The sequence below is a fragment of the Ceratotherium simum genome, chromosome 21 (assembly GCF_057802395.1).
Source record: "Ceratotherium simum simum isolate JZ-2026a chromosome 21, ASM5780239v1, whole genome shotgun sequence".
In the NCBI taxonomy this organism is placed as follows: domain Eukaryota; kingdom Metazoa; phylum Chordata; class Mammalia; order Perissodactyla; family Rhinocerotidae; genus Ceratotherium; species Ceratotherium simum.
Genome location: NC_141920.1, coordinates 28,123,549 through 28,142,301, shown reverse-complemented (window position 1 = coordinate 28,142,301; position 18,753 = coordinate 28,123,549). Strand labels below are relative to the sequence as shown.

Genomic DNA, 18,753 nt, shown 5'->3' with positions numbered 1-18,753 from the left:
GAACTCCATCAGGCTGTCTCTAATACCTGCCAACTGTGGGAAGAAGAGAGTAGAAGAGAAGAGCACTGGACCCATCTAAAGGTGTGAAATGACTATAAGACAGACTTCCTGATGCAGCCCAGGGATAGCCCACCCTTTCTATATTCCCTTTGTTGGGGAAATTGCAGGAAATAGTTTTGCTCTATTCTTCAAGGCTGGAGTCCAAGACAGGCACAGATGCAGCTAATATTAAGGATTTGGAGTAGGAAATAAGGAGAAATATGCAGAGTTAAAAAGAGCTGGACTAGGGATTGGGTTATGAAGGCTCTTAGTCTGTTTCTTTCTTGCTCACAGTGTGACCTCAGGTAATTCTCTTCTACTCTCTGGGCCTGCACTTTCTTGGCTGAGAAATGCCAATTCTAAGATCTATCAGGATATGAATGAATCCATTCATTCATTGTTTTCAATAAATGTTCACTGAACACAGTGGACATACAGAAATCACAGCCAGTCCCTACCTCCAGTAGTCTCGCTGTCTGTTAAAAGTTGCCTTTGATGATGTCTCCAATAGGGGAGATGAACCAGAAAAATACTTAGTACCAACTCATCATGATAAACATTACGGCAGAAAGAAGGAAGCACAGAGGTGGTGAGAACATAAGGGAAGGGACTAAACTACCCAAGGAGAGGAGCAGGAAAGGCTTCTTGGAAAGTGTGTCCATTCTCTCCACAAATGCTACAGACCTGTGTAGGACTTGTATGTCCTCTGCTAATGCCTTCCACCTTCCAAGATGATGTCTAGAGAAGGACTCTGAACATTGGATGATCAATTTATATCGCTGGCCTACAGGCTGACTTTCTGGGTAATGGAACATTCTGCCCTTCTCTGATTTATTGTCCGTGACTCAGCCCCACCCAAGTCAATAAAACGCAGGGTGAAGACCTGCCTTCCCCAGCACATTCAGTATGCTGCCGGATCATTCCTCGCCTCTCTCAGGGTACAGTAAACTCTTGTTCCTGGCCTTAGCTGTCCTTGTGGTCCTGGCTCAGGCTTCCCCAGGTAACCAGACCATGGAGTGGAGGGAAAAGGGAGTAAGGATGGGGTCCTACTCATAGAATCATTGGAAAACTGAACATGTGTGGGAGTGAGGACAGCCTACAGGGATGGGTGAGATCTAGTGAAAAGTCTTATAATGAATATGTCCCATAATAAGGGCTGTTGTCACCCCAACCATGATGGTGCTTCCCATTAGGGAACCTGGTCAACACCAGCAGAGGCCAGGGTGTCTTGTTTTAAGACCCTTCCATATGCAGAAGCAACCCCAACATCCCTAGTGTCCTTAATATCCTTGGCCCAAATGTCAACAGGGTCTTATCCCAGGCATTTCTCACTTCAAACTTACTTCCAATTGACACCACCTCTTGCAGTAACCAGTCCCATTACTTCACGTCTCCATTGTTGTTTGGCTTTGAATCCTCCTCTAAAGCAATCAGAGGAGACAACTTTCTCTTGTCTTAGAATATATAGTGAAAAATTTATAGGTTGCTGTTGGATATCTACAGATTTGAAATAGGCTCAAGGTGTGGAGTTGGGGTTAGGGCAGAAGATTCCAGATTCCAGATTGAATATGGCCAAAGCTCTCTAACAATACAACAGGCTTCATAGCCAAGTGGTGAATAACTTCCTAATGGAAATGTTCTCCACTTAGGCTTCCCAGGGATTCTAAAGTTTATGATTTTTAATTCTATGATTTCCCTTTGGGTCATGGCTATTGGAAGTTGCATTTCTCTTGGATCAGCTTTTCAGACTGAAAGTCTTTGTCATTCTTTCATTTGTTGTTCTAGAAGCAGATGAAGGTAATTCTGGGCTAACCCTGAGTTGCTTTCAGCCTGCCTTAAACTCTGGTGAGGGCAATTGGAATAGAGGAGGCAGTTGCAGATACAAAAGACATTTTGGAGAAAGAATCTTCCCATTGACTCATGGAATCAGAGTTATCTTGACTCTGATTTTTACAGTCTGAACATCCTGGTGAGAAAGAGAGAACTGGGAATTGTCTCCTTGGAGGAAAGTTTGGGGAAAAAACAAAGTGGAGGGAATCTGAAATTTAAACCAAGACACTATGATGTCTCAACTGAACCCAATGTGCTGGGGAGGCTGAGTCTGCACTCTGTGTTTTATTGACCTAAGTAAGGCTGAGTCATGAACAATAAATCGTATAAAGGCAGAGTGTTACATCATCCAGAACATCAGCCTGCAGATCAGCAATATAAATCGATCATTCTGTGTTCAAAGTTCTGCTCTAGACATCATCTGGGGCATGCACCTAGAACAGTGCCTGGCACATGGTAGGTGCTCAATAAATCACTGTTGGGTAAATAATGAATGGAGAGGGGAGAAAAACAGATAATTGAAGGCATAGGCCCACTCCTTGGCAAACACCTAGATTTGGGGACAAGGAGGAACCTGTGTTGGTGAGATTGAAAAATGACAGAGATGGAAACATTATAAGCATAGAAATAAAGTTCAATTAGAGCTGGTTAGAGGAAGGGAGATAACTACTCATATCTAGTACATGTCAAGACCAGCAGTAAGTATTCTACATGCGCAGACTTATTTAATCTCCCCAAGAATGCCAGTACGTTTCAATAGCTCATTCTAACCACTATTACTGCAATTTCCAACATCCTTAATATAATAGTCTTTAGTCTTTTTCATCTGTTTGTTTATTCATGTCTTTGTTTCTTTTGATAGATGGGTGGGTCAAAAAGTGCAGTTATAGAATTGGCAGATGCAGGAAATCTTGCAAGTCAAATGAGAAGAAGAAAGAAAAATGTGGGGCAAGAAAACTTTGCTGCATCCCCGCAGTAAGGCGTAAGACATCATACCTTCTCAAGAAACAAGAGACGCCGTATAAGGCTATGGCAAGTATAACTAAGTGTCTGTTTAAGACTAGTGACATGAGAATTTTAACAGTCATTATAACGAGTCAGCGAAATGGCTCTCTAGGGCACCCGCATGGTCCTTAGATCCTTAGATACCTGCTGGGTTCCTCACATGGTCCATTAAAGAAAATATGCTCATTCCAGCTATCATTATGTCTTGTCTCTTTAGTCCTCTGTAGCCTAACATCTCTAGGTTGTCCCAGGATATGACTGATAATATCCGTTCTTAAAGTAAGACAATTTTATAGGATCTGGATTCTGAATTCCTAAGCCTCTGACTAGGTGCTACTAGGTCCCTGAATGTGGAAGTTTCCCAGGCTAATGAAAATTCCACCTTGGCCACACATTCTTACCCAGTATCTCACCCTGGATTGTTGAGATAGGCCAGTGTGATCCAGAGGTCTTCTTTTGCCTCTTTAGTTCAAGGTTCAGCCCAAGGCTCTGCCTCGTGCTCTCACTCATGGAATTTATCCCTTACTCCAACCCCGTAATCACTCTTGGCTGTCCAAAGATTGGCATGCCCTCTGAACAGGAGGTAACCATTCCCACCCCAACCAAATGGAAGGGGAATGTAGTATAAAAAAAAAAAAAAAAAACAGCAACAAAAAATCAACATTTATTGAGAACTTACTGCGTGCAAGGACTTGTGCTAAGCCCTCTGCATACATACCTCATTTTGTCCTAACAATACCTACATGAGGTAGGAACTAGTATTATGTCCCTTTGCCAGAAGAGGAAACTAAGTAGCAGAGTTTAAGTGACTTGCCCCAAATGGCACAGATAGCTAGTTCAGTAGCAGGACTTTGAACCCATGATGCCCAAGTTCAGACATTACGCTTCCTCAAAAATTGCTGCGGTAATACTGCACTCTTTACTCTTCCCACTCAGAATCGACTTCCTTAAGGTGGAAGGTGTGGTGGAAAGGAAAGCTTTGTGAGCCTCCTTGTGGTTAAAATGTGTAACACACCCAGCCCTAACTGGTATATTCAGGCACAAATAGAAATTTTCCCCGAGTTGCAGTTAAGGAGGAAGTTGTTCCCACTTAGCCGACAGTCTTAGTTCAGAGGCCATTGCCAGTCAGGTCTAAAGTTGAAAATTATCCCTAGCCTTTGTTGATATAATTATCTGGAGAACACAATCTGAAGACAAGGGACAGCCATCACCACCATAATGGCAGCTTCTAATCCTTCAACCCATTTCTCAAAGTACCGTCCCATAAATTCTCTTATTTTACCCCACTGCAATACTATGAGGTAATCTTCACATCCCAAACCTTAAAAGATGTCCTTGGGATATCTGGAGAGCGGATCAGAGACTGGATCTCAGATTACCTAGGCAGAGCGAGTCCAATTAATACTTCAACTTCAACCCAGACCACATCAATGGCTGCAGAAAATCCTTAGAAGCCACCTGTTCTTATACCAAGCATTTTTATATATTTTTGGCTAGAGAAACTGTGCCTACAAATGGAACCAGGAGTCTTAGAGAGTCATGTAAACATGACTATGGGTCCATAGTCCCAAAAAAGTGAAAAGGATACAGGGGAAATTTGGATGCAGTAATAGGATGTAACTAAGTCACCTTACTACTCTGTCCTCAGTTTCCCCAACCCCAAAATGGAAGTGTTGGACTAGATTATCAACTCAATACGCCTTTCAACTCTTAAAGCCTTCTTCTTATGGTGAAAATCCACTCTCTACCTGTGACTTCAAAGGATGCCACCTTAGAGACCAGAGGCATGGAGGATGAAGAGAGAAACTGAGAAACAGAAAAGTGGCCTCAACCTAAGTACTCAAACTATAATCTTAAAATACATCTTAAATACCTTCTTGTTCCTCCTTGTCCCCCCACACCCATCATGTCAGCCACAAAAGACCTCCCACGTCTGCCTCCATTGAATCTATTCTCCATCCCTGCCTCTTCTATTTTAATTCAGCCATCTTTCTTTGCCCATTGTTATGAGTTGAGTTGTGTCCCCTCAAAATTCATATATTGATGTTCTAATCCTCAGTACCTCAGAAAGTGACTGCATTTGGAGGTAGGGTCTAAATTTAAAGAGATAATTAAGTTAAAATGAAGTCATTAGAGTGGGCCCTAATCCAATATCACTGGTATCCTTTTAAGAAGAGGAGATTAGGACACACAGAAGGAAAACCATGTGAAGACACAGAGAAGATGGACTTCTACAATTCAAGGAGAGAGGTCTCAGAAGAAATCAATGCTGCCGATATCTTGATCTTGAACTTTTAGCCTCCAGAATTGTGAAAAAATAAAACTCTGTTGTTTAAGCCACCCAGTCTGTGGTAGTTTGTTATGGCAGCCCTAGCAGATTAATGCACAGGTACCATAATGGTGCATCTTTGTCTCTCATTACACCTTTGACTCACTCCAATCTTTCAGTACAGTTGCCAGGGGATCATTTCTAAAACCCAAATCTGACATTTTTATTTTTCCTTTCAGACTCTTCAAAAGTGGTACAATGATTACAGGAATCAATTCTAAATTCCTTTTATGAGAAGCTCCCGTCCACCTTGGTAGTTTCTCTTTCAGTTCTCACCATAGACTTCACAACAACTTGTGTTCTTGGGAATTCATGTTTCTTGTTTTTTTTGTAGGCTTCCCCTCTTGCTGGGAAGGTTCTTGTTGCAAACCAGACTTAAGATTCTCTGTAAGCAACACCTAAACAGTACTTCTACCTGCACTGAGCCATGTACATTCATTCCTTTTCTCCCCCAGAGGGACCTTTTCATTTATTTACTTTCTTGTTTATAACAAATAAAAATTGTGGGGCTGGCCCCGTGGGTAGTGGTTAAGTTTGGCGCACTTCACTTCAGCAGCCCGGGTTCAGGGATTCAGATCCCTGGTGTGAACCTACACCACTCGTCAGCCATGCTAAGGCAGCGACCCACATACAAAATAGAGGAAGAGGGGGGCGGAGTCAAGATGGCGGCGTAGGCAGACTCTGAACTCACCTCCTCCCGTGGACACAGCCAATTTACAACTACTCGTGGAAAAATTACCCCTGAGACAGAACTGAAAACTGGATAAGAGGAACTCCTGCAACAACGGACAATCCTAACTGGGGTAGAAGAGGCAGAGACTCCCTTCCGGAGAGGAAAAACGCCGCCTTCACAAGCCGCCAGCTTCACGGCCGCCGGGAGCAGCTCACAGGTACGCACCCTCCCTGGAGGCGTGGGGCCCTGAGCCGGGGAGCGCCCCCGCTGTGGGCATTCAGTGGACCCAGCACAATCGAGACCAGCGGCATAATATCTGACTTTGCCTGCTACTAAAGCATTGGGTAGCACCCCCAGAAAACCCGGTTCACAAAGAAACTAAAACTGGCTCTTAAAGGGCCCACGCACAAACTCACCCGTTCCAGAAAGCATCCTAAAATCACCAGAAAGAAAGGTGCACAGTGTTTCGGTGACAAGAGACTCACCTAATAGGCCCTGAGTGCATCTCGGTGAGGGGTGAGACCTCTCCAGGGACTGGGACATTGGCGGCGGCCATTGTTGTGGCCTGGTGTGAGCGTGCTGACACAGACGCCATTGGAGTTTTCCGAGACCTGCTAGCCCAGGGTCTGCTCCACCCGCTAGAGCACCGATTTAATCCAGCTCAGCCAGGGCAGGCAGCCCACCCTAGAGACTGGCCCCACCCAACAACAAGCCCTCAGGCAACGTGTGGGCCTGCATAGATTGGTGACTGGATTCTCTGCAGCCTGGCAACTGAGCTGACTTGAGCGGGGCAGGGTGTGCATAAGGAGCGGGTGGAGAGTGTGGGTGGTGGCGGAGTGTGTGGGGCTCCCACCGTGGAGAGACTGGGTCCGCTTGGGGAGGTCGGGGTGCTCACACGGGGCAGGACTGTGTTGACTGTGTGTGTGGACCTGTGGGCAACAGGGCTTGTCAGCTGCAGAAGACTTGTGCTTCTCAAAGACCCACATAGGAGGTTTGCCCCACCTTCCAAAGCCTGAAACAATTGGGTGCTCCTGTGCCTGAGGGCAGCCCCACCCAGCTGCAATCCTCTGAGAGCTGACAAGAGACCTAATAGGCTAGAGGTTTACAGCAATTGTAAGGCCCTGAGTCTAACAACCTGCCACGCTGGGGGCCTACTCACTTAAAAGAAATACTGCAACACAAATGTGGTATTAGAATTTACAGCCAACTGTGCTGGGGCTCCCCACACCTGATAAAGAGACTGAAGGGCCCACAACAACTACAAGCAGCTGAGCATTACAACAGCTGGCCAGGAGCATAACTCAGCCTCTCTGGGCACCTATAGGGAGAGCTAACAGGCCACAATAGAAGGACACACGTAGCCCACATAGGGGCCACCCCTGGAACATTGAGAACTGAGGGAAGCACACAGGAAGCCTCCTAAGGCATCACTTACATAAGGACTCCTATCCAAGAGCAGGAGACGTAGCTGACCTACCTAATACATAGACACAAGCACAGGGAAAGAGGCAAAATGAGGAGGCAAAAGAATACATTCCAAGTAAGGGAACAGGACAAAACCCCAGAAAAGGAACTAAGTGAAACAGAAATGAGCAACCTACCTGACAGAGAGTTCAAACTAAGAGTGTTAAGGATGCTCACTGATCTGGGGAGAAGAATAGATGAACTCAGTGAGAATGTCAACAAAGAAATGGAAGATATAAAAAAGAACCAATCAGAAATGAAGAATACAATACTGGAAATGAAAAACTCATTAGAGGGACTCAAAAGCAGAGTAGAGGATACAGAAGAACGGATCAGTGAGCTGGAAGAAAGACTAGAAGAAATTACCCAAGGTGAACAGGTAAAAGAGAAAAGAATTAAAAAGAGTGAGGACAGTCTAAGGGACCTCTGGGACAACATCAAGTGCACTAACATCCGTGTTATAGGTGTCCCGGAAGGAGAAGAGCGAGACAAGGGGGCAGAGAATCTATTTCAAGAAATAATAGATGAAAACTTCCCTAACCTAAGGAAGGAAACAGACATCCAGGTACAGGAGGCACAGAGAGCCCCAAACAAGATAAACCCAAAGAGGCCCACACCAAGACACATCATAATCAAAATGTCCAGAATTAAAGATAAAGAGAGAATCCTAAAAGCCGCAAGAGAATGTCAAGTTACATACAAAGGAAACCCTAAGGCTATCAGCTGACTTCTCAGCAGAAACCTTACAGGCTAGAAGAGAATGGCACGATATATTTAAAGTGCTAAAAGGAAAAAACTTACAGCCAAGAATACTCTACCCAGCAAGGTTATCGTTCAAAATGGAAGGAGAGATCAAAATTTTCCCAGATAAGCAAAAATTAAAGGAGTTTGTCACCAAGAAACCAGTGTTACAAGAAATGTTAAAGGGACTGATTTAAGGGGAAAAGAGAAGATAACAAATAGGAAAAATTATCTATTTCCACGATTAGAACGTAATGGATACAAATGCACAAAAAAGAGGTTAGATATGATATCAAAAACATAAAAGGAGGGAGGAGGGTAGTTAAAGAGTACAGCTTTCAGACAGAGGTCAAAGTAAAGTGACCATCAATTCTGTATAGAAGAAGTAAGGAACAGAGAAGGACTACTAAAACACTGAGGGAAAAAAGTTAAAAATGGCAGTAAGTACATACTTATCAATAGCTACTTTAAACGTCAATGGACTAAATGCTCCAATTAAAAGGCATAGGGTGGCTGACTGGATAAAAACAAGACCCATATATATGCTGCATACAAGAGACACACTTCAGACCTAAAGACACTCACAAACTGAAAGTGAAGGGATGGAAAAAGATACTCCACGCAAATGGCAATGAAAAGAAAGCTGGGGTAGCAGTACTCATATCAGACAAAATAGACTTTAAAACAAAAACTGTAAAAAGAGACAAAGAAGGGCATTACATATGATCAAGGGAACAATCCAACAAGAGGATATAACACTTGTAAATATCTACGCACCCAATGTAGGTGCACCTAAATATATAAAGCAATTATTAACAGACATAAAAACAGAAATAGACAGTAACACAATAATAGTAGGGGACTTTAACACTCCACTTACACCAACGGATAGATCATCCAAAAAGAAGATCAATAAGGAAACATTGGCCTTAAATGACACCTTAGAACAGATGGACCTAGTAGTTATATACAGAGCATTCCATCCAAAAACCGAAGAATACACGTTCTTTTCAAATGCACATGGAACATTCTCCAGGATTGATCACATATTAGGCCACAAAACAAGTCTCCATAAATTTAAGAAGATTGAAATAATACCAAGCATCTTTTCTGACCACAACGATATGAAACTAGAAATCAACTATAGGAAGAAAATCAGAAAAGCCACAAATACATGGAGATTAAACAAAATGCTACTGAACAACGACTGGGTTAATGAAGAAATCAAAGAAGAAATCAAAAAATACCTGGAGACAAATGAAAATGAAAATACGACATGCCAGAATTTATGGGATACAGCAAAAGCGGTTCTAAGAGGGAAGTTTATAGCGATACAGGCCTATCTCAACAAACAAGAAAAATCTCAAATAAACAATCTAACAATGCACCTAAAGGAACTGGAAAAAGAAGAACAAACCAAGCCCAAAATCAGTAGAAGAAGGGAAATAATAAAAATCAGAGCAGAAATAAATGAAATAGAGACCAAAAAAACAATAGAAAAAATTAATAAAACCAAGAGCTGGTTCTTTGAAAAGATCAACAAAATAGACAAACCTTTAGCTAGACTCACCAAGAAAAAAATAGAGAAGGCACAAATAAGTAAAATCAGAAATGAAAGAGGAGAGGTTACAACAGACACCTCAGAAATACAAAAGATTATAAGAGAATACTATGAAAAACTATATGCCAACCAATTCGACAATCTGGAAGAAATGGATAAATTCTTAGAATCATACAACCTTCCAAAACTGGATCAAGAAGAAGTAGAGAATTTGAATAGACCAATCACCAGTAAGGAGATCGAAACAGTAATCACAAACCTCCCCAAAAATAAAAGTCCAGGACCAGACGGCTTCCCTGGTGAATTCTACCAAACGTTCAAAGAAGACTTAATACCTATCCTTCTCAAACTCTTCCAAAACATTGAGGAGGGGGGAAAGCTCCCTAACTCATTCTACGAAGCTGACATTACCCTGATACCAAAACCAGACAAGGACAACACAAAAAAAGAAAATTACAGGCCAATATCACTGATGAACATTGATGCGAAAATCCTCAACAAAATACTAGCAAATCGCATACAACAATACGTTAAAAAGATTATACACCATGATCAAGTGGGATTTATTCCAGGGATGCAGGGATGGTTTAACATTCGCAAATCAATCAACGTAATACACCACATTAATAAAATGAAGAGCAAAAATCACATGATCATCTCAATAGATGCAGAGAAAGCATGTGACAAGATACAGCATCCATTTATGATAAAAACTCTGAATAAAATGGGTATAGAAGGAAAGTACCTCAACATAATAAAGACCATATATGACAAACTCACAGCTAATATCATCCTCAATGGTGAAAAACTGAAAGCTATCCCTCTAAGAACAGGAACCAGACAAGGATGCCCACTGTCACCACTCCTATTTAACATAGTATTGGAAGTCCTAGCCAGAGCAATCAGGCAAGAGAAAGAAATAAAAGGGATCCAAATTGGAAAGGAAGAAGTGAAACTGTCACTATTTGCAGATGACATGATTTTATATATAGAAAACCCTAAAGAATCCACCAGAAAACTTTTAGAAGTAATAAACGAATATGGTAAAGTTGCAGGATACAAAATCAACATACAAAAATCAGTTGCATTTCTGTACACTAACAACGAAGTAGCAGAAAGAGAAATTAAGAATACCATCCCATTTACAATTGCAACAAAAGAATAAAATACCTAGGAATAAACTTAACCAAAGAGGTGAAAGATCTGTACACCTAAAACTATAAAACATTTCTGAAAGAAATTGAAGAAGACACAAAGAAATGGAAAGATATTCCGTGCTCTTGGATTGGAAGAATTAACATAGTTAAGATGTCCATACTTCCTAAAGCCATCTATAGATTCAATGCAATCCCTATCAAAGTTCCAACAACATTTTTCACAGAAATAGAACAAAGAATCCTAAAATTCATATGGAACAACAAAAGACCCCGAATAGCTAAAGGAATCCTGAGAAAAAGAACAAAGCTGGAGGTATCACACTCCTGATTTCAAAATATACTACAAAGCTATAGTAACCAAAACAGCATGGTACTGGCACAAAAACAGACACACAGATCAATGGAATAGAATCGAAAGCCCAGAAATAAACCCACACATCTATGGACAGCTAATCTTTGACAAAGGAGCCAAGAACATACAATGGGGAAAAGAAAGTCTCTTCAACAAATGGTGTTGGGAAAACTGGATAGCCATATGCAAAAAAATGAAAGTAGATCCTTACCTTACACCATACACAAAAATTAACTCCAAATGTATTAAAGACTTGAATGTAAGACCTGAAACTGTGAAAGTTCTAGAAGAAAACATAGGCAGTACACTCTTCCACATCGGTCTTAGCAACATCTTTTCAAACACCACATCTGACCGGGCAAGAGAAACAATAGAAAAAATAAACAAATGGGACTCATCAAACTAAAAAGCTTCTGCACAGCAAAGGAAACCATCAACAAAACGAAAAGACAACCTAACAATTGGGAGAAGATATTTGCAAACCATACATCTGATAAGGGCTTAATCTCCAAAATATATAAAGAACTCATGCATCTCAACAACAAAAAATCTACCAACCCAATTAAAAAATGGGCAAAAGACCTGAACAGACATTTCTCCAAAGAAGATATACAGATGGCCAACAGACACATGAAAAGATGTTCAAAATCACTAACTATCAGGGAAATGCAAATCAAAACTACAATGAGATATCACCTCACGCCCGTCAGAATGGCTATAATTAACAAGACAGGAAACAACATGTGTTGGAGAGGATGTGGAGAGAAGGGAACTCTCATACACTGCTGGTGGGAGTGCAAACTGGTGCAGCCACTATGGAAAACAGTATGGAGATTCCTCAAAAAATCAACGATAGAACTACCATATGATCCAGCTATTCCACTGTTGGGTATTTATCCAAAGAACTTGAAAACACCAATTTGCAAAGGTACATGCACCCCTGTGTTCATTGCAGCCTTATTCACGATAGCTAAGACTTGGAAGCAACCTAAGTGCCCATCAAGGGACGAATGGATAAAGAAGCTGTGGTATATATACACAATGGAATACTACTCAGCCATAAGAAACGACGAAATCCAGCCATTTGTGACAACATGGATGGACATTGAGGGTATAATGCAAAGTGAAATAAGTCAGAGGGAGAAGGCCAAATACCGTATGATTTCCTTCATTAAGTAGTAGATAATAACAACAATAAACAAACACATAGGGACAGAGATTGGATTGGTGGTTACCAGAGGGGAAGGGGGGAGGGAGGAGGGTGAAAGGGATAATTCGGTACATGTGTGCGGTGATGGGTTGTAATTAGTATTTTGGTGGTGAACATGATGTAGTCCATGCGGAAATAGAGGTACAATGATGTACACCTGAAATTTTTGCAATGTTATAAACCAATGTTTCTGCAATAAACAAGGAAAGAATTATAAAAAAAAACAAAAACAAAAACAAAATAGAGGAAGACTGGCACAGATGTTAGCTCAGGGCTAATCTTCCTCTGGCAACAAAGAAAGAGGAAGATTGGCAACAGATGTTAGCTCAGGGTGAATCTTCCTCAACAACAACAAAAAAATTGTATATATTTAAGACACACAAGGTGATGATTTGGTATACATATACACAATCAAGTTAATTAGCACACATCATCTCAGATAGTTATCTTTTTTTGATGAGAACACTTATCTACTCTCTTAGCAAATTTCAAGTATACAATAAAGTATTAATAACTATAGTCACCATGTTGTACATTAGATCCCCAGAACTTATTCATCTTATAACTGAAAGTTTGTACCCTTTGATTGACGTCTCTCCATTTCACCCACCCTGCCAGCCCTGGCAACCACCATTCTACTCTCTTCCTCTATGAGTTCAACTAATTTAGATTCACCATATAGGTGGGATCATATATATCTGTTTTCTGTCTAGCTTATTTCACTTAGCATAATGTCCTCCAGGTTCACCTATGTTGTCCAAAATGGCGGCATTTCCTTCTTTTTAACACTTAATAATATTCCTCTATATATATGTGTACTTATGATATATACGTACATGTGATACATATATCACATTTTCTTTATCCATTCATCCGTGAACAGACACCTAGGTTGTTTCCATATCTTGGATATTGTGAATAATGCTGCAATGATCAACGGAGTGTAGATATCTTTTCAAGATACTGTTTTCATTTCCTTTGGATATATCCAGAAGTGGAATTGCTGGATCATAAGGTAGTAACCACTCAGCCATGAGGCCGAGCCCAACAGTCTGTTTTAAGCTGTTGATAACTTAACTTCACATGCATATAAAATCTCTGCACTTTTACTTCTACCCCCCATTTTATGTTATTGATGTCTCACTTTACATATTTTTTATTGTACATCCATTAGCAATTTTTGTACCTATAGATATTTCAATACTTCTGTCTTACATTTTATACTAGAGTTAAAAGTGATTTATGTAACACCATCGCTGTATTAGAGTATTCTGAATTTAACTATGCATTTACCTTACCAGTGAGTTTTATACCTTTCATATGTTTTCACGTTGTTACTTAGTGACCTTTCATTTCAACCTGAGGAACTCTCTTTAACATTTCCTGTAAGGCGTATCTAGTGGTGATGAATTCACTCAGCTTTTGTTGGTCTGGGAATGTCTTTCTCTCTCCTTTATTTCTCAAGGACAGCTTTGTTGTATATAGCATTCTTCATTAGCAGGTTTTTTTTTTTCTTCTCAATGAATATATCATCACACTCCTTTCTGGCCTGCAAGGTTCCTGCTGAGAAATCCTTTGATAGTCTTATGGGGGGGTTTCTTGTATGTTATGAGTCTCTTTTCTCTTGCTGCTTTCAAAATTCTCCCTTTTTCATTAACTTTTGGCAATTTGGTTATAATGTATCTCAGGGTAATCTTTGAGTAGATCTTACTTGGGGTCTTTTGAGCTTCATGAATCAGGAGGCCCACATCTATCCCAAGATTTGGGAAGTTTTCAGCTATTATTTCTTTAAATAAGCATTCTGTGCCTTTCTCTCTCTCTTTGCCTTCTGTGACTCCCATGATGCCTATATTCACTCATTTGATGATGTCCCATAGGTCTCAAATTCTTTCTTCACTCATTTCCATTCTTTTTTCTTTTGTTCCTCTAACAGGATAATTTCAAATATCTTGTCTTATATTTTGCTTATGTTTTCTTCTGCCTGATTAAGTCTGCTGTTGAAGCTTTCTATTAAATTTTTCAGTTCTGTCATTATATTCTTCAGCTCCAGGATTTCTGTTCATTTTTTGTGTGTGTGGTTTCTGTTTCTTTGTTGAACTTTTCATTTTCTTCATGCATTGTTTTTCTGATTTCAATTAGTTGTTTCTTTATGTGTTCTTTCATCTCATTAAGCTTTTTAAAAATGATTGTTTTGAATTCTCTGCCAGGCAACTCACAGGTCTCCATTTCTTTGGGTTCAGTTACTAGGTTTTCTAAGTTTCCTTTGGTTGTGTCATGTTTGCCTGATTATTCATGATTTATGTACTCTTGTATTGGTGTCTGTGCATTTGAGGGAGCAAACACATTTTCCAGAGTTTTCAGACCGATTTTGGCAGATAAAGACCTTCTCCTATTGGGTCCCCAGGCTGATGGATTGCCTCTGAGACTGCAGTCAAGTCAGGTTGGAGCCAGGTCATGTGGCTGCTGCTGAGTATGCAGTGGAGTATGCAGTTGGTGTGTCTGTTACCAGGGGCTTTGGCAGGTGTGGATCCTGTCTGGTCCCTGGGCAGATGGGACAGCCTACAGGACCTTGGTCGGTAGGGCTGGCACTGGGAAAATACTCTACTTCAGAGTCTTCAGTTGGATCTACAGATGGAAGGCCTTTTACCAGCTGTGTGGGCAAGTGTGGCTCCTGCTGAGTCCCTGGGAGAACTCCTGCTGGGTCACCAGGCAGGTCCGTGCGTAGACAGGACTGGCCCTGGACCATGGCGAAGAGAGGCTGGAACTGAGTCACAGGGATGCTTCAGGATCCACCACTGGATAAAATTTGGTGGGCCTGCCTTCAGGGACACAAAAGGGCATGTCTCCCTGAAGGTTCCTGGGAGGACAGGACTACTCCTGGACCATGGCTGAGAGAGGCTGGAGCTGAGTTACAAGGCCATTTCAGGATCTGCTGTTGGAAGGTTAGTGGGCCTGCCTCTGGGGGCACGTACTGATGTGTCTCCTGCTGGCTCTCCATGTGGGAAAGATTGCTCCTGAATCGTGACTGAGAAGAGCTGGAGAAAGGTCATGGGTCACTTCAGAGTCCACAGCCAGGACTGAGGTCCAAGGGCCTGTTACCCGAGGCACAGGTAGGCATGACTCCTCCCAGGTCCCTTGACAATGGTGCTGGTAGCAGGATCAAGGCCAAATGGGGCTGTAGCTGAGTCCACAGGAGGACAGGGATATTTCTGAGTCTGTAGCCAGGACCACGGTTTGTTGCCTGCCAGCTGGTTTCTGGTCTGCCTTCTCAAAATAGCCCTTCTCAGACTTGGGCTCTACCTCAGACTTGGGCTCTACAGGGGTTTATCAGCCTCCTACCTGGATCCCAACGTCCCCACAAAGTCACTTCTGTCTGTGAATGGTTGACAAATTATTGTTGCTGTGCGGGGATATGGGTGAGGGACCTCCTATTCTGCCATCTTGCTGACATCACTACGTTGATGGTCATATATTTATTCCTTTCTTTGTGCCAACAGGGATCACTTTACTCAACTCTTTGAGTCATAAATCAAGCACACCCAGATAGATATCAAACTTGTTAAGATAATATTCATTTGGTCAAAATTTCTTGAACACTTATCATATACCAGGCTTTGTTCTAGAATACAGTGGTGAACAAGATATAACAGGTCCCTATTCCCATAGAGTTTTCAGTTAAATGTGGACACAAATTTTTTAAATGTGCAAACAAGAAATTGTTTCAAATAATGATAAATGGACAAAATAAATTAATCTAACGGAATGACTGTGCATATGGAGAGGGAGTTGTGCACCGGGGCTGCCTTCTATGATTATACAGGTTGTCTATGTGGCAGTTTTATAAAAACTCTTAAGATGAGGTGGTCAGGGAAGCCCTTTCCAAATAGGTAACATCTGAGCTGAGAACGGAAGGATCCAGCATGCAAATACCTGGAAAAATAATTATGAGGCAGATGGGACTACCGAGTAGTCCCACCATGAGTCCTACCATGAGATAAGAATAAGCTTGTGGATGTTTTGCTCTTTCTAGACACCAAAATAACTTGTCTAATAACTAGGCTGTGTCCCTTGGATACGAATTGTCAATAGATAAGGTAGTTCTTGGTCTAAGAATATACTAAGGTTCAGAAACGTCTGGCCATGTTTAATGACCCAGATGTTGATATGCACAAACATTATTTTATTGCTTTAGCAGAAGAAGAAGAGAGAAGAAGGGGTTTAATACCCAGTCAAGGAATTATGAGCACAGCAGTGATCTTAGTATTGGTCCTTTTGACCAGCCCATAAGAACCCAAATGATAGCCCTACATAGGCAGAAGCTGAGGGAGCAACCTAGTCCCAATTGAGAATGTGTGACTCAAAGCTTGAAAGAGGAGCCTTGTCTTCACGTCTGGTATTTCCCCATGTTTATTGGTCATCTGTGTTCTCTCATCTATGATAGCACCTGTTTACATTTCTTATCCACTTTTCTGTAATGTTGCTTGTCCTTTCTTATTGATTTGTAGTTCTTTTTATATCTGCATCTATATCTAGCTAGCTAGCTATAAATCTCTCAACCTCGGTTTACGTATGTTGCAAATAATTCTCCTGATCAGTAGATTTTCTTTTCACTTAATTTTTGAAAAGCAGTTCTTAATTTTAATAAAAGTAAATCTAGCATTTTTATAAATGTTGTTTCTATCTTACGAAATATTTCCCTATCCCAAGATCAAAAAGATATTCATGTGCCTTTTCTACTAAAAGTATAAAATTTTATTTTTAATGTTTAAGTCTCAAATCTACTTGGTGTTGATTTTTGGGAGGAGGGGAAAGCTGGCAGGCACTGATGATTCCCCACAACAGCTGGAATTGGTCTATTGGTAATGTTAACCACTGTTATTCAAAACTGAAGAACTATGACTTGGGGAAATATTGATGCCTTGGGCCAATGTGTCTTGGTGTTTTGATAGTCACAAGACAAGACCACATACCCAAGAATGAGTGTTAAGCATTTACTGAAGGAAATGGAGGATATTCCCAGTGCCAGGCAGTCAGTCATCCTTGAAATTGTTCAATCTGGCAATCTGGATCAGGAAATGGGGGGAAAGGAAAGATGTCTCTCTCTCTCCCTCTCCCTCTCCCTTTTTCTCTATCTCCCTTCCTCCCTCTCTCTTACACATATACACACCCCCCCCCCCCCGCCCAACATACACACACCACTTGCTGGACAGGTAGAGAGGTTTGGAAGAAGAAATAGAAGAAGCATAGGTGAGAGAGCCTATGACAGAGATATATGGTAATGACAAGTTATACTATGTCATGTACTCTCAGTCTTTAGTAAAGTCTTACTAAACGTCACAGGTAGATTCTGCTGGGCTATGGAAAACCAAAGCAGGGTCTGTCCCACACTTACAATGGGGTGGAAAATGGGAGAGCTGTGTTCTATCCCCAGTGCCGTAGCATTAAGAGTTGTCAACACCATCCAGAACTGAAGAATCATTTTCTTAAGCATCCACTGTGTGCCAGGGTCAGTGACACAGTCTGAAGACAGAGCAACATATTAGACTAATATGATCCCTTCCTGAACAGGGGCTTCTACTCCATTAAAACTTAAAACCTAGAGGTAGTCAACAGGAGGCAGCATAGAGGAGATTTGAGGAGTAACATGAATTGGCAACAGTGTGGGGACCAGGGCAAGGCAAGAGGAGGGCTGTGTTCTGAAGGACTTAGGAGAGGTAATGAAGACTGGTAGTTAGAAATGCAGCTGTGGAACCTAATGGCATTGGATTTGGGGCAAGTCATTTAATTTTATGGGGCCTATTTATAAAATTGTAAGAATAAATGTACTTTCTTCCTAAAATTTAAGGGTTTAATATAAGTAAAGTGCTCTGAAGAGTGTCCAGCATGTAAGTTCTTAGTGTGTCGGCTCTCCCCACTGTCATCTTTACTCTAACATTGAGGGAGTTTTAGCTCCAACTATATAACTGCGCATTTTGAGAAAATCTAATATCTGGCAATAAAGTCTCTGGGATGTGTACTATCATTGTATGGGTTAATATATCTATATTTAATAGGATGCATGTTGGTATTTGTCCCAAGTTTCCGGTCTCCTTTCCTACAAGGAACTGAGAAAAAAATTCTTTATCAGTCTGGCTGAGGAAAAAGGTTCCGTCCAATTTGACCCTATCTGCCCCTTTCACCTTTGCCCATGAAGTGAGGTTTTGTATATCTGACATGTTTACTGCTACTAAAGGAACACTACAGATGAGTGTACAGAGTTCCGTGATGGCCTATGCTTATTGTATTCACAAACACATAGAGAAGGACTCACCCCCTTCACCAAGACTCCCTGGTCATATTTGTCACTTAATAGATATAATGCAGCTCTTGAATAGGGGTAGTTGCAGTTGTAC

General features: G+C 41.3%; 1 protein-coding gene across 1 annotated transcript; it reads left to right on the top strand.

Annotated features, from left to right (window-relative positions):
• Positions 1–945: 945 nt before the first annotated feature.
• DEFB115 (defensin beta 115) lies at positions 946–5,212 on the top strand. The gene is given in 4 exon segments (XM_087444854.1): positions 946–1,039; positions 2,732–2,952; positions 5,069–5,088; positions 5,090–5,212. Coding segments are annotated over 4 exon segments (441 nt in total). The 3' UTR covers positions 5,196–5,212.
• Positions 5,213–18,753: the final 13,541 nt, after the last annotated feature.